Genomic DNA, 22915 nt, shown 5'->3' on the forward strand with positions numbered 1-22915 from the left:
AAAGAAGTACTGTTAGTTACTCCTAAATGTGGAGAATTTTAAACAGGTTTTCACCATTAAGCTATTACATGAAATTACACATCATATTAATGCATACATCACATTTTATTTGTGTCAAAAAGACAAGTTTCTTAGATATTACAGTACATGTTCAAAAGCAGAATACTGCATTCTTACAGTGTAAAAGAATGAATACTGAAAACGTAAGATTTAAGAATGAAAAGAATATTAAAAAGTTGTATTCAAAGTTGTTTAGAAAAAAATATTTAAATTATTGTACAAAAATGTTACATATAGTATAGTCATTTACATACATTGTGTCTAATTATTATTACCAAAACTTTATACAGTGTTGGGCATTATAAAAGTGCATTGTTTGCTTAAATCATTTAAAGTCTGAGGTTTGGCAGGGCAAGTACATCATACACTTATAATAAGGCAAATAGATGAAAACGTTTTTTTTTATTATTGGTTACCACTGTATATACCAATAATAGTTTACACAAAAATGCAAATTCTTGTATTATTTTTTACTCGTTTCCTTTAGCTTGCTTACCGTCTGTGCCTTAAAGGGGTCATATTATGAGATTTTTTTTAAAGATGTAAAATACGTCTTTGGTGTCCCCAGAGTGTATAAGTAAAGTTTTAGCTCAAAATTCCCTACAGATAATTTATTATAGCATGTAAAAATTGCCACTGCAAAAATGGGTGTGTCCTTTAAAATGCAAATGAGCGGATGAAATGCAAACACTGATCACAATGATGGTGGTTTGTTGCAATCGAAACTCAATTGTGCTGTCAATAATTTTTTCTCTCTACCTTTCTCTCTGCACTAAACGGCAGTGCCGTGGTTTGATAGTACAGATTAAGGGGCGGTATTATTGTAATTGGCCTTGCTACCTACGTCACAAAACAGGCGAAATTTGAATGACCTAATTTTTCACATGCTTGCAAAGAATGGCTTACCAAAACAAAGTTACTGGGTTGTTCTTTTTCACGTTTTTTAGGTTGATAGAAGCACTGGAGACCCAATTATAGCACTTAAACATGTAAAAAGTCTAATTTTCATGCTATGACCCCTTTAACAGATAGAAATGTTGTGCGGTTTAAGTGTACCTGGTTTAGACTCTCATACAAATCAAGAAGATTCTGATATTCCACAAATACAATTGCCCCATGCGCCAACCCACCTCCTCATCATGATAACTTATAATATGACTCGTCAGGCATCCAGTGACATTCTGAAGTGCTGTGCTCTTTGTGCCAGCTCTTTGGCAATGTTCTGGGCTTCCTGCAGTGTTTGCTGGTCAGGGTAGTTCAGAGCTGCTTTCTTGGTGATCACGGCAAGCTGCTTGAGATGGGCACATAGCTGATTGCTCATAGACAACATTTCCTGACTGGCCTCTGTATTTTTGGCTTCGGTGCACAAAGAGTTCACAAGTCTTTGGCCCACCATAATAACCAGCTTACTGTGGGATATGAACTTTTCAGGGGGATGGCCATCATTCAGACTACTTATAAACACACTGATTGCCTTCTGAATTGCTCCAAAATAAAGTCTGCAGTGGTCAGAGATTGACGGCTTCTTGGAGGTTTGAAGTGGACGGCAGGGGCTAAGGGATAGTGACTTGGTAACCTTTGGAAGACACAGTAATGAAAGGGTTGTAGAGTTAAAATCAATATATATTTGTAACACAATAATGCAAGCTTTACTTGTGCCCTTGCTAATAGGATCACATTGTTATTCAACTACAGTACAGTGCAAAAGTTTTAGTCCACCACCACCATACTTGTTGTTTTAGAAGTTTTAATGTCCATGCATATCTATTTTATTAAGATACATACATGAAATATGTACAAAAAAAGAAAAATTAAAATTTCGGGACTAAATGTCTTCTTTAGGCATTGTCTGTTTTTAGTGTGACCTCTCTTGGCACTAAACACATCTTGAGCGTTTTTGAGCAGAATGAAGTAAAAAGATTAATTTCTTTAAAATTAGAAATAGGATTTAATTTTATTTAGGTTTAAAAAATCCTGCAGTTTCCCGATATTGCTCAAGTGGAAGGTGAGTTTTCCCTAAAAACTTGACACAAAAGTTTACATTTTTAATACTATATACACATTTCCTGTATTTTCTGGATGTATTCTATTAAAGAGACCGAAAACAATTATATATGATCAGTATAACATTGCAAAAACAACAAATCTAATTCTGGCATGGTGGCCTAAGACTTTTGCACAGTACTGTACATTACTTTGAGACATAAATTACCTGTTTTTTTATGGTATCGCCATTTTTCTTTTGTTTAAAGCTGCTTTTTGACAATTTCGGTTGTTGGACAACCTCTTCCGTGTTTGTCTGTAAAAAAAGTAATAGCATTGGTTAAAATTGATGACTGACAATAAAATGTTTATGTCTCATGCATATGACAAAAGAATTCATTCAGCATTATACAGATGATAATTAAAGTAGAGGTTATTCAAATCAATATGTAGTAGTAGTAGTAGTATTAAAGGCACAATTTGTAATTTTCACCACTTGATGTCGCAAAACAATAACAAATGTGTAGTTTGATGACACTGTGAAGAAGCATGAAATGATGGGAGTTGTAGTCTTTTGGGTTTTTGGGTATTTTAATGCAAAAATCACTCATTGTGCCTTTAATAGTAGAACCAGACTTTTTTAAGATGTCAAATAAATCTTTGGTGTCCACAGAGTACGTATGTGAAGTTCTAGCTCAAAATACCATATAGATAATATATTATAACATGTTAAAATTGCTACTTTGTAGGTGTGAGCAAAATGTGTCGTTTTTGGGTGTGTGCTTTCAAATGCAAATGAGCTGACCTCTTCACTAAATGGCAGTGCCGTGGTTGGATAGTGCAGATTAAGAGGCGGTATTATCCCCTTCTGACATCACAAGGGGAGCCAGATTTCAATGACCTATTTTTTCACATTCTTGCAGAGAATGGTTTACCAAAACTAAGTTACTGGGTTGCTCTTTTTCCACATTTCACAAGCACCGGGGACCCAATTATAGCACTTACACTGCGGGGGATGACTTTCTTACATAGTATTTTTGTCTTGTTTTTAGTAGAAATATCTTAAAAATATACAATTTAAGTGAATTTGTGTTTAAAACAAGCAAAATTATCTGCCAATGGGGTGAGAAAAAAATCTAAAAATAAGTTTAGTTTGATCTTAAACACTTAATTTAAGCAAAATTTTCTCACCCCATTGGCGGATAATTTTGCTTGTTTTAAGCACAAATTCACTTAAATTGTATATTTTTGGTCTAAAAACTAGACTTATTTTCTTATGTCATTTTGCTCTTTAAGAATTTAAGAATTTTTACTACTGAAAATTAGACAAAAATACTAAGTAAGAAAGTCATTTTTTGCAGTGTTAACATGAAAAAAGTCAGATTTTCATGATATGTCTCCTTTAAGGTGTGATTTGCTTACCTGAAGTTGTATATAGTCGCTGTCATCTATTCCCGAGTCTACAGTTGGTTCACTTTTGCTTAAACGTTTTTCAGACGAGCCGCTTTGCTCCGCCATGTCCTGTTCCTTTGCCGGCACTTTGAAAAGAAGCTTCCCGTTGGCATTCAGGATGGACACCAGCCTCGTAACATCCTCCGGCACAGTACGAGCCACCATAACAAACTGCTCCAAATGGTCATGTGTCTGTGATTTGCCGTCATCCTGAGCCAAAACATCCAGCCTCCAGCCCATGCCTCGCAGCAGATTCGCAGCCTGCTGCAGGATCAAACCTGAGTCTTCCACGATGGAGAGCTGCTTCAGGAGCCTCGCCTGCAGGTTGGAGTCCGTCAACCTTTGCGCATTTCCTCTGACGTCCAAGGCAAAGTTCAGGAAACTGGTGATGGAGTCCGTCACTTCTTCCGTGGCTGTGCGGATCTGCTGGAGGTGCTGACCCAGGTGCTCTTTGCTTCTCCATTGGCTACTTACGAACAACATCAGTTTGGGTACAGATTGGCAGACGGCATCCCGCAGCTCATGGAGCCGCTGGCCAGCCTCCTCCTGAGAAAGGGTGACCTCACGCAAGGGCTCGGGCTCAGGAGAGCTTAACAGGAAAGAGTCGCAGGAACTCCTGGAGGAACTGGAAGCTGTGGAGCAGTCGGACACAGTAGAGCTTCTCTGGTTGTCTTTGTTATCACCATAGTCCCTTCTAATTCCACCTTCCGTGGCCTGCCTGGACAAAGTTCGACCCCTTAAGGGCAAACGAAGAAGCTGGTCACATATGGGTCTGGACGTACCCCTATACTCAAGAGGTTCATGATTCTTGATAGAGTCAATTTCAGGAGCGCTATACTGTCTGGGTAATGTAGAATGTTCAGAGGTCTCTTTCGGTTTAAGAAACGGTGGGACATCATAAGTGCATGAATCAGCTTGCACAAACAGGCTTGGTTTGGGAATATCATAGACGGGCTGGAGATGAGCGGCTTTTCTTTCAGGACAAACACGAGCTGGCAAGGTGTCATAAAGTGGTATGTCTGAGCTTATAGTTTTGGATGGCATGGTGCCATAGCGATCAGGTTCAGCACCTTGTTTTTGCATGAAGACAGGAACATCATAAATCCAGTCTGACTTAGAAAGGTTCGGCATGGTACTGCAAACAAATGGAGGCTTTGGACTATCCTCACTGATGCAGGGCATTGGTACTTCATAACTGGGGTCTTGGGAAACCAATGGTCGTATAATGCAGACCTACATGAACAAGAAAGTACATTTTCACTTACAAATTGACTTGATTCAGAAAATTTAATTAAACGTATTTTTTTCTTTAAAAGATTAGTTCATTTTCTTTAAAAAATCCAGATAATTTACTCACCACCATGTCATCCAAAATGTTGATGTCTTTCTTTGTTCAGTCAAGAAGAAATCATGTTTTTTGAGGAAAACAATCCAAGATGTTTCTCATTTAATGGACTTTAATGGACCCCAACACTTAACAGTTATAATGCAGTTTAAAATTGCCGTTTCAAAAGACTGTAAATGATTCCAAACGAGGCATAAGGGTCTTATCTAGCGAAACGATTGTCATTTTTGGCAAGAAAAATAAAAAATATGCACTTTTAAACCACAACGTCTCATCTTTTTTCGGTTCTGTGACGCGCCAGCGCGACCTCACGTAATACGTCATCACGTAAAGAGGTACAGATGACGTATGCGAAACTACGCCCCAGTGTTTACAAGTGTGGCGAAAAAGGACCGTTCCAACGTTGTTGTATGTGGAATGATACTAATTAATGTCTTTGTGTCAGTTTATTGTTTAATATGGTCCGCAAATGTCCGTTTCATATATGTAACGTGACCTTTCGACGTCATTACGCAATTACGTAAGGTCGCGCTGGCTCGTCACATGAACGGAGGAAGACGAGAAGTTGTGGTTTAAAAGTGCATATTTTTATTTTTATTGCCAAAAATGACAATTGTTTCGCTAGAAAAGACCCTAATGCCTTAGGTGTTGGGGTCCATTAAAGTCCATTAAAATGAGAAAAATCATTGAATGCTTTCTTCAAAAAACATAATTTCTTCTTGACTGAACAAAGAAAGACATCAACATTTTGGATGACATGCTGATGAATTTATTTTTTTCTGATGAACACAAAATAAGATATTTTGATAAATTATGCTGATAGTAACCATTGACTTCCATAGTAGGAAAAACAAATATTATGGAAGTATTGTGATAATTGATGAAGAAGATATTTTGATAAAAGATGGTTAGCGCGCAGTTGACTGTACCCATTGAATTTCATCAGATTTGTTTCTCCTACTATGAAAGTCATAGCCTGACGTTGTCATACTCAATTCTAGTAGGAAGGACGGCAAAAACATCAACAAATGCCTTGCTCGCGTTTCTCTGTTCCTCTTTTAAAATCAATGCTCTGTCGATATCTTTTAGAACAGACTCAATGTCCACACATCTGAATTCTACAGCGGCAGCCATTTCGTAAACAGATTCAACACACGCGCTCTTTGGTGACGTGGTTCATTACGTTACTGTTGATCATCTGTCCATCATCGTATAAAGCCCGCCCTCACAATTTGATTGGTTCGACCAGCTTTGGGTCTAGCATAGTAGCTCCTCAACGGAGAAACCCCAGACCGATCTTCCCGTTCTCAAAATGTTGTGGGCGGGGCTAAGATCGGCTGGCACCCAGGCTGTGAAAGTCAATGGTTACAATCAGCTGTGTGCTTCATTTATCAAAATATCTGTTCATCGGAAAAAAAGAAATTCATACAGATTTAAAACAACATGGACAGACTTTTCATTTTTGTGTGAACTATCCCTTTAACAACAATATTCATTACAGGTCATTTCATGCTTACATTTTTATTAGATGCATTGACAGATCTGTTGCCTCGTAGCGTTTCATATCTCTTCTGAATTTCTGTGGTAGGCATCAGTGAAACTTTCCTTTGCATGGGTGGTTGAGGTGCAGGCGGCTACCAAAGAAATTAAGTTACACAAGGTGTCTAATAAAAGTTTTTCCATATTTCTTTTTAATAGTATTTCCTTTAAACAGACTCTTGGTTTTGATAAACTACCACAAACCATAAAAGAACTTACTGTGATCATGGATGTTCTTCTTAACAAGCTGGGAACATCATATAATTCTGCACCAGTTCTGGATGGAGTCATTGCAACCTGCACAGAGTAAAACTGTTAGTCTAAATCTTAACCTAACAACCGTAACCATGGAACTGACATCATGCGGCCCACTTCCGAACCCTTAAAATGCAGTACACATTACAGTAAGTGTACCCTATTAACCCAGTTGTATAATTGAAGCCATGCGAGAGGTAAACATCTTTCCCTGGAGCAGAATGGGAATTAGACAACATATGAACACTGACGCCTGACCTGTTGCTATTCGATAACTAGACACTTTCATCTCTCTCTCCCTCTCTCTCTAATTGTTTCTTTCCCCCCCTCTCTGTCTCTAGGGACATCAGACCCACTGCTTCTGTTTGTAGTTAGTGGTGTCTGAATTTTGTCTTCATTGCTCTTTTACAAGCTCATAAAGCTTCTGTGCTGCATACCTGTCCCCAGAGAGAGAGAGAGAGAGAGAGAGAGAGAGAGAGAGAGAGAGAGAGAGAGAGAGACCTCTGGTCCCCATGTGTGCAAGCAGGGGTTTCAGGGCATTGCTTATTAGCCTCCCTATATCCTTTCTTTAAGTAATAAGGTGTTTTAAAAATGTTATATTGAATTCATGAAATTTTTTTTATATATTAGCCATAAAAGGTTTTAATGAAAAGGGTGCTATGGTCATTCAGCATTTTTTAATAAATTTTTATAAAAAGACTTCAGGAGTTCAAAATCAGTATTGTATCTGGTCAGTTTTAAAAAGTAAATTCTTCATTTTACTCAAAATCCGATATCCGACGTGTCATTCTGTCATCTTTTCTCTCTTTTTCCCAAAACCCGATAAACGCCAGTCCTCCTTCTCTGCAGAATGCAATAAATCCTCTCAACAAATCACAGCGCACCATTCCATACATTGTAAACAATAAGGGCGGTGCGTTAAATACACACAGAATCCTAGTTTTCCTCATCTACTTTGTACTTCGTGATCAACAAACAAACAAAAACAAAGTAATAATTTTGATGGCATTGATAATCCTGTTGTGGTTTTCTGTGGCGGGGAAGAAACATAAGCCATCAAAATCGAATTATTTACGTGAGAGGCACTTGGGCGAAGGAAAAATGCAGGCTGTTGCTTGTTCTCCCGAAGCATCAATCTTCTGTCATGCTAACACATTGACCCCAGAGGATCTAATGAAAAACTTTCCATTATTTTACTCAAAGTCAACAAAAATTGAGCAGGACCAAAACATTTTACAGCTGATCGCTGTCAAAAAAGTTCAGCGACGACGTCAGCAACAATGACAGTGTTCTTAATATGACAAAGTAAGTGTTTTGATTAATACCATTAATGTATATTTTTAATCAGTGTATACCACTAGTCAACTAAATGAATATAACATGGCAAAGATGAATGCACATTTACATTAATTCAATAGATTTATAGCATTTAAAAAAAAACTTGTCATTGCATTTTGCGGGAAAAAATAATCTGTTTTTATAAGAAATATTTGAAAATCTAATTATGGATTTGATTTTTTAACGTTATTAAATTATAAAGATGCTATGTGAACGTTTGTAACAGAAAATAGTGGTTTTCATCTTGTCAGTTTTAAACACATTTTTATCAAAATTGGTCAAAATGGATTTTCTTGCGTTCTGGAACCAAACTCTTCATATAGACACCTCTTCTCAATGATTGGTTAGATTACATGACCATGCTCGTCCTGAACTTAGTTAAATAAACTTCATTTAATGAACTTTAAATCATAGAGCACCTTTATCTATTTTTTACTCATGATGCACTTTTTATTTATAATCCTATTCGTGAAAATTGGTAAATTTGACACAAACTGGTAGCTGACATGCTGTTGTTGTTACAGTAAGAAACTTACATCACGTAGAGGGCTGTTTCCTCCTGGATCATCTTGTGACATACGCTTATCTGCTGAAGGGATGCATGGGAGGGGCCGATTACTTATCATATTCATATCTTCATAAATCGGATCCGGTGGTGATGGCATGTTTTTTGGGATTTGATAGATGTTTTGACAGTTTTGTTTCAACAAGGAATCTCTCTCCACACTTAAATTAGCACAAAGACTCTCAGCCTCCGCTGGAGAAAGAATACCCAGGCGGTTTGCCGGTGCCAGGCCCTGACGTCCACGAAGAGAACACTTCCACCAGCCGATGCTCCCGATAACGTTTCTTTCGAGGACCACGATGATATCACCCTTGCGAAAAGCCAGCTCATCTTCACTTTCGGCCGTGTTGTCAAAGAGAGCTTTGGCAAACAGGGTCTAAAAGAAAAGTAACACAGAAGACGTGGAAGTCAATGACACGTAATGATTTTGGACAAACAATGGCTTTGTGTCGCATGGATAATGGGCCCGTGGGTAGCTAGGCACGACTTGACTGTACGTATGAATGTCTGTAATCTTATCTCTTTGTTGTCATCTAGGGTACATCATGCACGTGTTTACTGTTATATTGTGACCAAAAGCTACAGGAACCTTAAAATGAAAATAACATTTTACATAAAGGCATCTATTAAACATAATGGGCCATGTTGGTTTTATAAGGACTGATTAGTGTCGTCACATTGTGAAAATAGGGATTTTTATGTGTTTAAATGACCGGAACTGATTATATTATATACTAGTAATATCTAATTATAATGTATTGTAATTGATGTATTGCAATATTGGATGGCGAAACCTATTGATAATCTCAACATGTTTAGTTCAATCTTTCGAATGAGAATTTATGTAAAATCCTAATGTCATGACTAATCGTTTGCAGAATAAAAGTTTATATAATATATATGACTGTGTATAATAATTATGTATAAATGCACACACATATGCCCACACATGCATGTATATATTTTAGAAACATTTGCATGTGTATACATGTTTGCATTTATATATAATTTATATTTTATATATATATATATAAATATTTCTTAAATAAATATATTTTTTTCTACTTTCTACCGGCATATATTATGCAACCAAAAACTTTTATTCTACAAAGCATAAATCGTGACTAATGGGCATCCCTAAAATCAACTAATTATTTCCAATTCAACCAAAATCCAAACTCGGGAAAAAAACTTGATCCACCCCCACTAGCAATAGTCTGGCATAATAGAGAATAGAAACCTTGGCATAGGTGTGTGGATAAAAAGCATTCAGTGTCTGGTTTTCACTTCCTGCCACAATTTCCTTTAAAAAACGGAAGCATCTTCCTCATACTTCCCGTATATGTCTACACTTCTTTCCTAATTTAGATTTTTATTCAGAATTTAGCCTGTTTAGAAGTGAAAACCAGTGGGAACAATTAATCCATTTAGACCATTTTGTAGCAGAACTACGATATCAAAAGCACTTCAAATAAGATTTAATACTATATCCGGAACTTTGAAGCGATAGTCATGTCCTTCAGTTGTGTGTTTGGTTACTTAACACTCCCACAGACACGCACAAACAGACACGCACAAACACCTGCACATCATGCAGTAAATGAGAGATATGATGCCTGTGGCATTCGGAGAGCCCCTCGCTCAACACACATTACCACACAAACACACACACACACACACGCTTCAACCATGTGCACACGTCCCTTTAAACCCCATTCCATGTGCTCAAAAATTCCTCAGCACCAACAGTGCACATGCTCTTAAAATACATCACATTGAAACATGTAATGAACGAAACCTTTGTAGTATCAACACAAGCTGCTAACAGCCTGGTACATCACACATTTAAATACTACAGATAAGAGTATTTATTTACACATAGTAACGTAACATAGCATTGAGTAAGGTAGCATAATGTGGCATTTGAACAATTGATTGTTTTGATGATGTAGTTTCGATGGTAAATGTTTGAGTGGCAGAAACTTAAAGGTCCACTGTGTGGTGAGATTGTGAATTGCACCCAACTGCTCAGTCTACAGTTCACCCTCCCTTTCGAAATGCATAGAAAAGCTACAATAGCCGCCACAGGACAAAACGCGCTCTATCTATCTTTTTATCGAACGCGGAAGTAAGTGATGTGACGTATTTCCCTTCTTTGTGCGAGACATCCGGTTCAATAGCCAGCCGGTAGAAAACAGTGTAGTTTAACCTTTTCAGGGGATGGTTTAAAATGTCACAACTGTCCCTCTGGTGTCAATTTTTTTTAAACAGCATTTTTTAATGGACTTGTTTATGGCGGCACGTCGAGCTTCTCGCGGTCCGACACAGTGAGCAGTATCTTTCTCATTCAACACATTGTAAATTATTTGAACAAACCATAATAAACATATTAAACTACTACATGTATTGAGTATTGTTTTGGTTTTATGAAATTATTATTACATCGCTTATTATTACGCACTAGGTCGAGACATGAGATTATGAATTACTTTGCTTAGTTTTTTAAAGTATTTGCTTTTTCATTTAAAACATAACAAAAGTACGCGCAAACACATTTTAACTAAGCAGATTATGTCGTATATATTCTGTACTGTAATTGCATTTTTGTAATAATATATAGTAGCAAAATAAATAAATCAGCTAAATCAGCATATTTTTATCAGCATTGTTTTTAAACAATTATTGTATTTATCCTTACCTAAAAGGTTTTACTGGATGGATTTGTAAATACAGATCATGAGTGCATGTGCGCCACATACACATTCAGTTCTTGTGCATGGGTTATGGTTAAAACAAATGTTAAGTAGAGATTTACTGCGTTTGTATCAGCTATTATGGCAACGCCAACTGCACAAATCATGTCGGTCTTCTTGGATTTCATAATAAACATTAAACAGCCAGTCAAAATGGCACACTTGTGTCCTACGCCCATTAGCTTTAGTGGCTCACCGGAAGTCATATACAAGAAAGCTCAAAGATGGCGGCACCCACATTTACGTCAAAAACAGGTGGATAGAACAGTTTAGGGGTACTATAGAAACATGACGGCGACTTCCATGTAAGAGACCCGGGGTGTATGTAGATAAAAACGGCTCATTCAAGGTAATAAAAAGAATAAAGCTCATTTTGTAAGTTTTTTATACACCACTGATAAATTAATATAGTTATGTATATTAAATGTGCATGTGAAATATTTCCTGTTTCACATATACTCTGTATGCAGTGCGTTTGGGGTGCTAATTGCAGTATGTATGCTGTGGGATCCGTCAAGCATCCGTTGTGCTTTCACACGTACTACTCTATTTGCAGTGCACTGCTGACCACTGCTTCAGCGTATCAAATGATCATGTGATTGACACTTTCTGTGGAAAAGCGCCTCATCAATAAACAATATAACAAAGCCTTCTGTGTTTTTTTCACAAAACAATAGGCTATACTTTAGATATTATTTGATCAACTAGTATAGTGGTCAGGACACATGAATGAATCAACACTCTTAGAAAGGATGTGTTAATTTTTTACACATCTTTGTGGGTTAAGCTTTTAACACATTATGTGTAATTTTAACACATTATGTGTCATTTTGTGTTGATTTTGTATTATAATATAACACAAGTTATGTTAAAATAACACAAAATGTGTTGTTTCAATAATAACACAGAGATGGGTGAATTCTGGGACAACGCATTTAATGTGTTGTTTTTAACACATTCGTTCTAAGAGTGAAAGGTCTATTTATCTCTCCATATATACTAGTCAACATTTGAAGTGGATCAAAAACGTTTATCAAAGTTGTCCTAAGACAAGAACCGGTATTGGGTATTGGTTTTAAGACAACTTTTAGAAAAGGTTTTGATCCACTTGTTGACTAGTGTACATTATAAATATAAATTAGCAGAATAACATTTAAAGAGAAAATATAGGTGACAGGCAGTACATTATACATTTCCTACTATTTATATATTTGCATAGACAAGAGTATTCATATAACAGCAATGAACGTCTCATATGGCAATAAATATCCTTACATAACATACACTCTTAAAACAAATGTGTTAAAAAAATAGTGTTGATTCTGGGACAACACCTGGAATCCACACATCTTACTTTTAACACAACATGTGTTTTATTTTAACACAAAATCAACACAAAATGACACATGATGTGTTAAAATTACACATGATGTGTTAAAAGCTTAACGCACAAAGATGTGTAAATCCTTTCTAAGAGTGTAACAGCATAATGACATTATTAAACAGACAAGGAAGCAGGATTGATATGCAAATTGTATTATTATTACCGGAAAAACAGCAATATTACTGAAATAAACTCTGAGGTAAATGCGCCAAAATGCGTCTAAATATAAGCTTAACAACATGCAGTTGATGACATCTCTCCAAACTTTATATTACAAAAAGTATATACAAAGTAGGCTAACTGTATTCTTACAATTATTCAAAGACTACCCCCTTTTATGAGCATGTTCATCTCTAGCCTCGATCTGTTGATTGACAGGTGCGCTTCCCCGTCTTTCAAACACATCATTTTGTATAGTTAGTTAGTTACCCCCTTAGAAAAAATTAACCAAAATTTTAATATAGTGAAAAGATTTTTGGCAGATTGATTAATATTTGTATTATGTATTACTATAAATATAATGGTTGTGGTTATTGTGGTGAGACAATAGTAAATGGGTTTCTTTGTGTAATTGATTTGGGATTTTGGAGTTGGACTGTTGAATTTTTACAGGACTTATGTGCTGCATATACATTATATATATATATATATATATATATAAAATTATTATTATTATTTTTTTATTTTTTTGCAGACACTTTTATCAAAAGCAACTTACAGTGCATTACAAGGCATACATTTCTTTTTTCTCAGTATGTATGTTACATGGGTTCGAACCCATGACCAGTGTTGGGAAAGGTTACTTTTAAAGGGGCCATGGCACGAGACTTTGTTAAGATGTCAAATAAATCTTTGGTGTCCCCAGAGCACATATGTGAAGTTTTAGCTCAAAATACCAAATAAATAATTTATTATAGCGTGTTAAAATTGCCACTTTGTAGGTGTGTGCAAAAATGTGCCGTTTTAGGTGTGTCCTTTAAAATGCAAATGAGCTGATAAAATTCAAACATTGATCACAATGATGGCGGTTTGTTGCATTTAAAACTCAATTGTGCTTTTCTCTGCACTAAATGGCAGTGCTGTGGTTGGATAGTGCAGATTCAGGGGCGGTATTATTATAATAAGAGCTCCGTATGACATCATAAGGAGAGCCAAATTTCAACGACCTATTTTTTCATGTGCTTGTAGAGAATGGTTTACCAAAACTAAGTTTGATAGAAGCACTGGGGACCCAATCATAGCACTTAAACATGGAAAAAGTCAGATTTTCATGCCATGGCCCCTTTAAAAGTAATGCATTACAATATTAAGTTACTCCCCAAAAAACTTAGTTACTTTTCATGGAAAGTAATGCTTACGTTACTTTTAAGGTACTTTTGCGTTACCTTGTCTTATTTTGCTAAGGCTTGATTTCTTTCAGGCCTTGCAGGTGTTTTTTATGATCACAAAAATTTCAATCTCTGGCCTGCCATCTCCGTTTCTGACTCAAATTGTTCCTGCTTAGGCACACAAAGTGCGTAATTCTACGTTAATATGTTCAGTTTACATTACATTATTTTATTTTTAAATTGAATTAATTAAACTCAAAAGTAACTCACATTACTTTTTTTAAAAAAGTAACTCAAATATTAATGTGTACATTTATAAAGTAATGCGGTACTTTACTCGTTTCTTCAGAAAAGTAATATTATTACGTAATGCGCGATACTTGTAATGCGTTACGCCCAACACTGCCCATGACCTTTTGCACTGCTAACGCAATGCTGTATACTTCTAAGCATTGTTTGATTCTGAGCACAGATCAAATAATTTTGAGGCAATTGTTAAGTCAGAGGTTCTCTAAATGTAGTTTTGATTTGATTTTGTGTTACTTTAAGGTTTTGAGGGCAATAGTTTCAAGAAATGTGTTTTTGCGATTGTGAAAAACTGTATCTGAGATATGCCAACACTCATTCAAGAAAATATTTGTCATGTTCCTGTATTTATATTTTTTCTGTTGATGGGAACTTGTTTACAGATGCTTTACTCTAACATTTATTTAATAATAAAAAAACACTTCAAAATATAATTTTTTGTCTAATAGACAGCTTGCACTTTTTAAAATAAAAGTGCTAAACACTGCATTGATTAATAATTTTTGGCTGTAAAGTTGTTTATAATGAAAAAGGTTCTTCGCCTAAGAACCTGCTATAAAAATGTAAAAAAAAACACTTTGCCGTAAAAGGTTATCTGCTGCAAAGTGCTGGTATTTTTAACAGTGTAGTTCACCTCATTTCTGTCTTCCTCTTATCACTGGAATATTCATGTGTACATGTGGGTTCAGCAGCTCATCTTAAAGCGTCCACCCCATATCCTCTTCCCCCACACACAACAGCCTTCCTTCCCCGATCTTACACTCCCTGTTGATAAGAGCCAGACGCGAGCGTGCAGCCTTAAATGGTTAACATGGACGTATCTTCAGACAAAGCCCCCATTCAGCGCACATGGACTGACATACTGACACCTGTTCTGCCTGCAAGCCCTCCAGTCGATGGAAATCTATTGCAATGCTTTGGGTTCTGCAAGTTGACCACAACAAACCACAGGCCCTCCCACTTTAAACCACACAGACCAAAGCGTAAGCACAAGGCCAGTCCCGGCATGCAATAGGTTCGCACAGGAACTTTGCTGCAAAAACCAAAGCAGTGTATGGGGAGATGATTAACATGCGTGCTTATATAGTGGTTCTGATAGCACAATAAGTAATACAATGTGGTTATCAACTCTGAGGCAGTGGAAATTTTATCATTCTGAGTTATTAATGACATCATTTCAATTAAGATTTCTTAGTGGGGGTTTTTAAATATTCCCATAATTTACAGGTTTCGGGTTTGGTTTATTTTTATCATGGTAGCTCACTTGTCAAAGCTTTGTATTAGCAGATCATGGGTTTGATCCCCAAGGAAAAACACTTATAAAAATGTAAATTGTAATTGTAAATTGTGTAAATGTAAAAGTTGCATTTGCCATTATGAACCCATGGTGTTGATATTACCATGAGGGAGTAATGCTTTCAAAAGAATGTGTAATCGTCCGCCTGTGCACGTGTCTTTAGAGTCAGGAGCGCTGAGTGTGTACATTTCTCCGTTTTTATTTGGACTATGTGTGTTGTAAATGTACAGTGAGAAAGGAGGTCAGATTCAGCTGGGATTCCTGCACACGCCTGCTTGTGCAGATCAGACCTGGACAGCTGGTCTGATCTCTCAAGAAGCAGCTGCCACTCTCCTTCATGTCTGTGTGTGTGTTGTTGTGCATGGCAAATGAACAGTATCAGTGAGATGAAAACCGTATATATGTCATACCGTGTTTTAATATGCTAATAAAATCTATGTTTATAGCATTATAACATTGTATGTGCAGGACGTATTGTTGCATTTGAAAAACATGGAATGAAGCAAAAACCTTTTTAAACGTTTTACTTAGTAACTTGACACAGTTTTTAAAACAGTTGCAGTGATATTGAAATTTATTTTATTGATAATTTAAAAAAAAAACTACCAAAAAGGACTATTGTATAGTTTAAAATGTTTTGTTTAATTAAAATTTTAAGTTATGTCTTAATGATTTTATGTCATAAATTTTGTTGGGGGGGTGACATGAAGGAATGGGGTCACACGCTAGTGTTGTAGTTCTCGAGGTCTTGGTCTCGTCTTGGAATCGACCGCATTTTTACTCGGTCTCGTCTCGGTCTCAGACAAAAAGGACTCTGAATTTTATTTCAAGACCGGCCAAGACCACAACTGATGGCACATCACAAATTTATTTTTTATCATTAATTTTATGCAGTTGATTCAGGTTTGGCATATGATGTTGGCATTGTTTAAGCATTTTTTAAGTTTCTCCCAATGACAATTTTTCTAATTTTATTATTAAAAACACCTGCATTGTGTTAAGTGGATGGCAAGCCATGGAAAGCCAGTTCAGAATAAAATCAAATAAAAGTTGATTTCAGCTCTTAAGTGTTTGTTCACTTTTATTTGCTTATAGATAAAGATAAATTCCCACCTATCTGCAATGCCTTTGATTATTTTATCAACTTCTCTGATGGCATACACACACGCACGCACACACACAAGAAGTGCCTAATGATATTCCACATTTTATAATAAGTGTTTAATACAGTGACTTGCACTGGTCTTGGTCTTGACTTGGTCTCGACCCTTTAAAGTCTTGGTCTTGTCTCGGTCTCAGCCTGTCTTGGTCTTGGTCATGACTTGGTCTCAGTTTAGGTGGTCTTGACTACAACACTATCACATGCTGAAAAGGTTTTATCATTCACATTTATGCATTTGGCAGACAGTTTTATCTGAAGCAACTTACAGTGCATTCAACCTATACATCTGATCAATATGCGTGTTCACTGGGAGTCGATCCCATGACCTTTTGCGGTACTAACACAATGCTCTACCATTTAAGCTACCAATGTACATTTAAAGGAACGATCCACTTTTTTTGAAAATATGCTTATTTTCCAGCTCTCCCAGAGTTAAACGTTTGAATTTTACCGTTTTGGAAGCCATTCAGCTGATCTCTGGGTCTGGCGCTACCACTTTTAGCATAGCTTAGCATAATCCATTGAATCTGATTAGACCATTAGCAACGCATCTAAACAACATAACCAAAGAGTTTCGATATTTTTCCTATTTAAAACTTGACTCTTCTGTAGTTACATCGTGTAGTAAGACCGGCGTAAAATTAAAAGTTGCGATTTTCTAGGCAGATATGGTTAGGAACTATACACTCATTCTGGCGTAATAATCAAAGACTTTGCTGCTGTAACATGCCTGCAGGAGGCGCAATGATATTAAGCAGTGCCAAAAAATAGTCCCCTGCTATTGAAAGAAACCAAGGGGACTATTTTCAGACAGTGCGCAATATCATTGCGCCTCCTGCAGCCATGTTGCAGCAGCAAAGTCCTTGATTATTACGCTAGAATGAGAGTATATTTCCTAGACATACCTGCCTAGAAAATCGCAACTTTTAATTTTCTGTCGGTCTTAGTACACGATGTAACTACAGAAGAGTCAAGTTTTAAATAGGAAAAATATCAAAACTCTTTGGTTATTTTTTAGCGCGATGCCAATGGTCCAATCAGATTCAATGGATCATGCCAAGCCATGCCAAAAGTGGCACCGCCAGACCCGGAGATCAGCTGAATGGATTCCAAAACGGTAAAAATCAAATATTTAACTCTCGGGGAGCTGGAAAATTAGTATATTTTCAAAAAAGTGGAGTGTCCCTTTAAAAAGTGTTTCACCATGTTCAAACCACACAAATTGTCAGAACTCATTTGAAACTCACACGAACCAGAGATGCTTTCCCACTCTCTTTAACCTCTTAACCCCCAGGTGAAAGTGCAGAACCCAAGTGTTATAACGCCTAGCTAAGAAGCAATGCGAGGAATGACACAATTATACACAGACATTTTAAACATCAGTTCTGTTCATCTTTAGAGCTGCACTTCGTTGCAAAATAGCACACATATTTGAGCCTGCAAAGTAGATGACGGCACAGGAAATGTTGATGGCCTGTATTTCCAAATCAACTTTGAATGAGAGTACCGTAAATATTTAAGGTCCACCCACAAGGTCAGTGCCAATGCAGATCTCTCTTTACAAGGCCAGGAAGCTGTCTTGTTAAATGGATGAATTCGACTTTCCCACACTACTTACACTTGGATATGGGACATCCGGGATATGCTTAATTCAAATTGTGTATCCAAGGATAATTTTCAGATTTCCTTTCTTGGAAAATCATTACGATTCAGAATCATGACAAGTGACAAATCAGCATTAACAATCTCAAGCAGTATTGTGTGCAAGTAACTAGAAGTGACACTACTAACAGTTTCAGAAGTTATACCACTATAATGATGATACCGCAATAGCAGACTGGCATGCAGAAGTGACATCTCATTAATAATGATAATATTCATAGCACGACAGTGTAAGCAAAACACCAAAGAACTTAAAGATGCTTAAAGATTAGAGATATTTAAAGTTTATAAGCAACTTTTTAAATCTGCACTATGGTGAGAGTTAAGATAAAGGTTAGTAAGCATAGCACAACCCACCTAAACTCCTCTGCTATTTCCTGTCGCCAAAATAACATCATAAAGAAACCTTACGTTTCTCATAGAGGACTTCCTGGGACCCATCATTTCAAATGGTTCTGTTTATTTTTATATGCATGGGAGTATATAAGCAATATAATGTTTGACTGATGTTTAGATATTGTATATCAGTGGAATTGAAATCATTCATCAGCAAAGCGACACGTCTCTTGTTTAAACAATTGGGTGTTTTAAAATGAACGCATAACAGGAAATGTTCTGTGATAAAGATTCAACATCAAGATAAACAGTAGATGATAGCAGATACTCTGCATATAATAGCTAGACGTTTGTGAGATCCTATGACTGCACATTTTTGCTGAGTTGATCTTTTTCTGCTCTTCTGGTTTTATTTAAAGACTGATTTCCTGACCTCTCGTTTCTTCTGCTTTTACAATTCTATTGTCTATATTGTGAATCCCCGTTAATGCCAGTACTGGTCAAAAGAGAAGAAAACTATTTCCCCAAAGGCAATTTATAGACATTAGATCTAGATGTAGAGTAAAAGTAGCTGTTTCATTGGGGTTAAATGTCGCATTTAAAGTGTGGTGGCGTGAGGAATCTGTGTGTAAGGTTGTTTTTTTCTATTAAAAATGGTCAAGCTCCATTACATATGAATAAAAGAAACATAATATAATGGATAAGCAGTTGTGCAAGCAATATTAATATGAACATTTAGATTGTGGTAAATAAGACAATGCATTATTAACACTTCAGCTGCAAATCAAATGTTTTAATGGTCACTAAATGTAATTTAACCCCTTAACTGTCACCCCCCTTTTTAAAGGGGGCCTGAAAAGGTGATGTGCACCTTTAAATTAATATAACTCTGGCATTCTTTTAGTCTAGAAGCCTAATCTTGAGCTCTTTATAAAAAGACACTACAAAGTTTTTCACTGAAGTGTCGGTAGTTGATTGTAAAATTAAATGTAAAAATAGTTATAGCAGTTTAAGTTTATATTAATTAATACAAATAATGCAATCAAGTATATCTTTTATATGTAAAAAAATTATAATAAAAAAAATGCCCAAAATGCTAAAAAAATTAAGCCATAAGTCTCAACTAGTTTTTATCCAAATTTCAAATTAAAGCCATAAAAAATAGTTTTTTAGTGGTTTTACCAACAAAGACCACTAGGTGTCATGGTTTGCTGCATACCATTGTCACCAATTAATAAATTACTGTCACTGCATTATTATTACTGCACAAAGGTTTTACAATATATAAAAAATACATCATAGAGCTTTCCAAGTATATAAAGTTTGTTAAGATTATTTTAAGTTTTAAGAGTAGGATATAAGTGTTACAAATATGTAATAACAAAAAGTTTTACAAAATTACTCACATTACGTCATTCTTTTTGCTAAATCGTGATGAAACTACACTCTTAGGGGTTGTGCACACCAAAACTTTTAAACGCGGCTGAAAACGCCTGGACAACGCTGAATGCCAGCTGTTTTTCAGCTGAGTTCCAGCTTTCTTCAGCTGAAAAGTAGCTGTGATACTTCGGCTGTGAGACGGTTGGTTGCTGTGAAACTTGTCCCGCCCCTCCTCCACTGTGATTGGACGGCCGTGTGAGAACTGACATTGACGAGCGGAGCTTTTCACTTAAAGTTTAATATTTTTCAACTCTCGGCGCTCAGCGCTGAGCGTGGAAAAACTGCCGGGCGCCGGTTTTCAGCACGGAAGAAAACCGCCAGCTGCTGGCTTATTTGAAAAACGCAGAGCTTCCATTGAAAACAATTGAAAACATGCGCCGGCAGCGGGCGTAAACGTTTTGGTGTGCACGCCCCCTTACGGGCTGGACACACCAAAACTTTTAAACACTGCTGAAAACCCCGTGAGGACGCTGTTTTTCAGCCGAGCGCTTTGGTAGCTCTGATACTTGAGCTGTGAGCCGGTTGGTTGCTGTGGCAATGTCCCGCCCCTCCTCCATTGTGATTGGATGGCCGTGTGAGAACTGACATTGACGAGCGGAGCTTTTCACCCACAGTTGAATCTCTTTCAACTCTGGACGCTCATCGCAGAGTGCGGAAAAACCGCAGCATGGAAAAAAAATGCTAGCTGCTGGCTTATTTGAAAAACGCTGAGTTTCCAATCAATTGGAATCAATTGAAAACATGCGCCGGACGCGGGAGTAAAAGCTTTGGTGTGCACGCCCCCTTAGAGCTTTCCAAAGGTAGGCTATATAGTTTGTCAAGATTATTTTAGTTTTAAAGTAGGCTATTATCGGTTTAACAGTTACATAAAAATTTGGGCCCACCTGTGGGCCCGTGAAAGTTAAAAGTGTATTGTTTAACAGTGGTTATGGTTATTATTAATGACATAGACTATAAACACATTGGCATTAGGACAACATCCATCAGAACCATCAGACAACAACATACAGATAAAATACACATCAAAATTGCTCACTTATAGCTCAGTGGTAGAGCATTGCGTTCGAACCCAGGGAACACACTGATTTAAAACATTATACCTTGTAATGTACTATGAGGCGCTTTGGATAAAAGCATCTGCCACATGCATAAATGTAAACGGACTAGCCTCCAGGGTCTCAACACTCTTAAAAACAGGGCCAAACTGGCGGCACGGTGATGCCATAAAACTAGTTTTGGTTCCTAAGTCATTTCCTACATATATAACAGTTTGTAGAACCTGTTTCCACTACAAAAAAAAATGTTTTGTGCAACAGAAAGGTTCTCCGTATGTTAAAGGTTTTTTATGGGACCATATTCAAAAGTGGTTCTTCTACAGCATCGTATACCACCTTCATTTTTAGTTTACATTTTTTTAAAGTAAAAAATAGAGTGTACTGCCAGACTAAGACAATATTACTAACTAAGTAGTAAAAGTGCTGATATGCAACTGTATTTCAACGTTTACACCTTAACACATTTCGTGTATTGTCTGTAACCTTTACAACTCAACCCCAGTTTCAAAGAGAGAGAGAAAGACCCTAATGACAGCCATAAAGTCTCATTCTCCTCGCTTTCATTCTAGCCTTGCTGTATCATGTTACTCTGCACCCCTTGCAAATTTGAAGGTCTATACAAAGCACGGGGTGTCAGGAGCAGGCACTACATCTTAACTCATATACCAGTTGGTGGTTAGCGAGCCAAAAACACAAAGAAAAGTTCCTCTTTGAAACAGTGACAGCATGCTTGGAGTTTCCCCTGGTCAATGCTTTACATTTTCATTGTTCTGAAAATCTGGATCTGCTACGATGAAGTCTCATTCATTTACTTTAGTTGATACATTAGCCAACATGAACTAAAATGAGCTTCATTATTTTTACAACATTTATTCATCTCTTTGATGAATAGGATTGTTTGTTGTCTGTTCATGTTAGACCATTGTGCATTAGGTAATGTGAGAGATACAACTTTTGATTTAATATGTATTGTTAATGTTGAAAATAACATAAATAAAGATGGATAAATACACTATTAATGAATAATGCCACTACAGCATTTATTATTGTTAGTGTTCATTTCAACTATTACGAATCCTAATTTGAATATCAGTTGTTATCATTAGCTAATGCGAAATAAACATGAATGAATAATAGCATTTGTATTTAACAACATTAATAAATGACAATAAAGACAAAGGACATTATGTAATGTAATGCATTAACTAAATGTTAATGAATGAGATGCTACTGTAGTGTTACCCAAAATTTTATTTCTGAGGAAGAAAGGATTCGGAAGTGAACGGTACTAACCTCCATCTCTTAAAGATATGAGCACTATGAACAAGCAGGTAATAAATCCCATTCAAAAGTCCATGTAAACACAGCACAGCTCGTCTGACAGCATCGGTAAACCTCTAAACTCTCTTTCAGTCTTTCTAGCTGTTGTTGCCGCACACACACATTCACACACATTGCCTAAATAAACTCAGTGACTAGACGCTTCACAACAAGGGGCGGGGCATCAAGCGAAATGTGTCTTACTCTCGTGCACGTCCGCCAATCAGAATCGTATAAACTCTACCGCTTCTCCTCCTTCTACAGCACCTCTTTTTTAAAGCACCGCCTCCATATTCTTTAGAAGTGACACATAATTTGTGTGTCTCGCTTAGCCA

General features: G+C 36.7%; 1 protein-coding gene across 1 annotated transcript; it reads right to left on the reverse strand.

Moving 5' to 3' along the window:
- Positions 1-92: 92 nt before the first annotated feature.
- cass4 (Cas scaffold protein family member 4) lies at positions 93-22728 on the reverse strand. Its single transcript, XM_073876113.1, has 7 exons — positions 22554-22728; positions 8509-8913; positions 6599-6676; positions 6358-6474; positions 3466-4728; positions 2273-2359; positions 93-1636 (listed from the first exon to the last, which is right to left on the reverse strand). Exons 1-7 carry the CDS (start codon positions 22557-22559, stop codon positions 1223-1225), a joined length of 2370 nt encoding a protein of 789 aa, XP_073732214.1. The 5' UTR covers positions 22560-22728; the 3' UTR covers positions 93-1222.
- Positions 22729-22915: the final 187 nt, after the last annotated feature.

Source organism: Misgurnus anguillicaudatus, chromosome 14, assembly GCF_027580225.2.
Source record: "Misgurnus anguillicaudatus chromosome 14, ASM2758022v2, whole genome shotgun sequence".
NCBI lineage: Eukaryota > Metazoa > Chordata > Actinopteri > Cypriniformes > Cobitidae > Misgurnus > Misgurnus anguillicaudatus.

Coding starts and splice junctions, on each gene's coding strand:
- cass4 (XM_073876113.1), bottom strand. Junction 6,475..6,598: donor GAAGAACATCCATGATCACA/GTAAGTTCTTTT, acceptor TTTCTTTGGTAG/CCGCCTGCACCTCAACCACC. Junction 2,360..3,465: donor GCGACTATATACAACTTCAG/GTAAGCAAATCA, acceptor CTTTTTTTACAG/ACAAACACGGAAGAGGTTGT.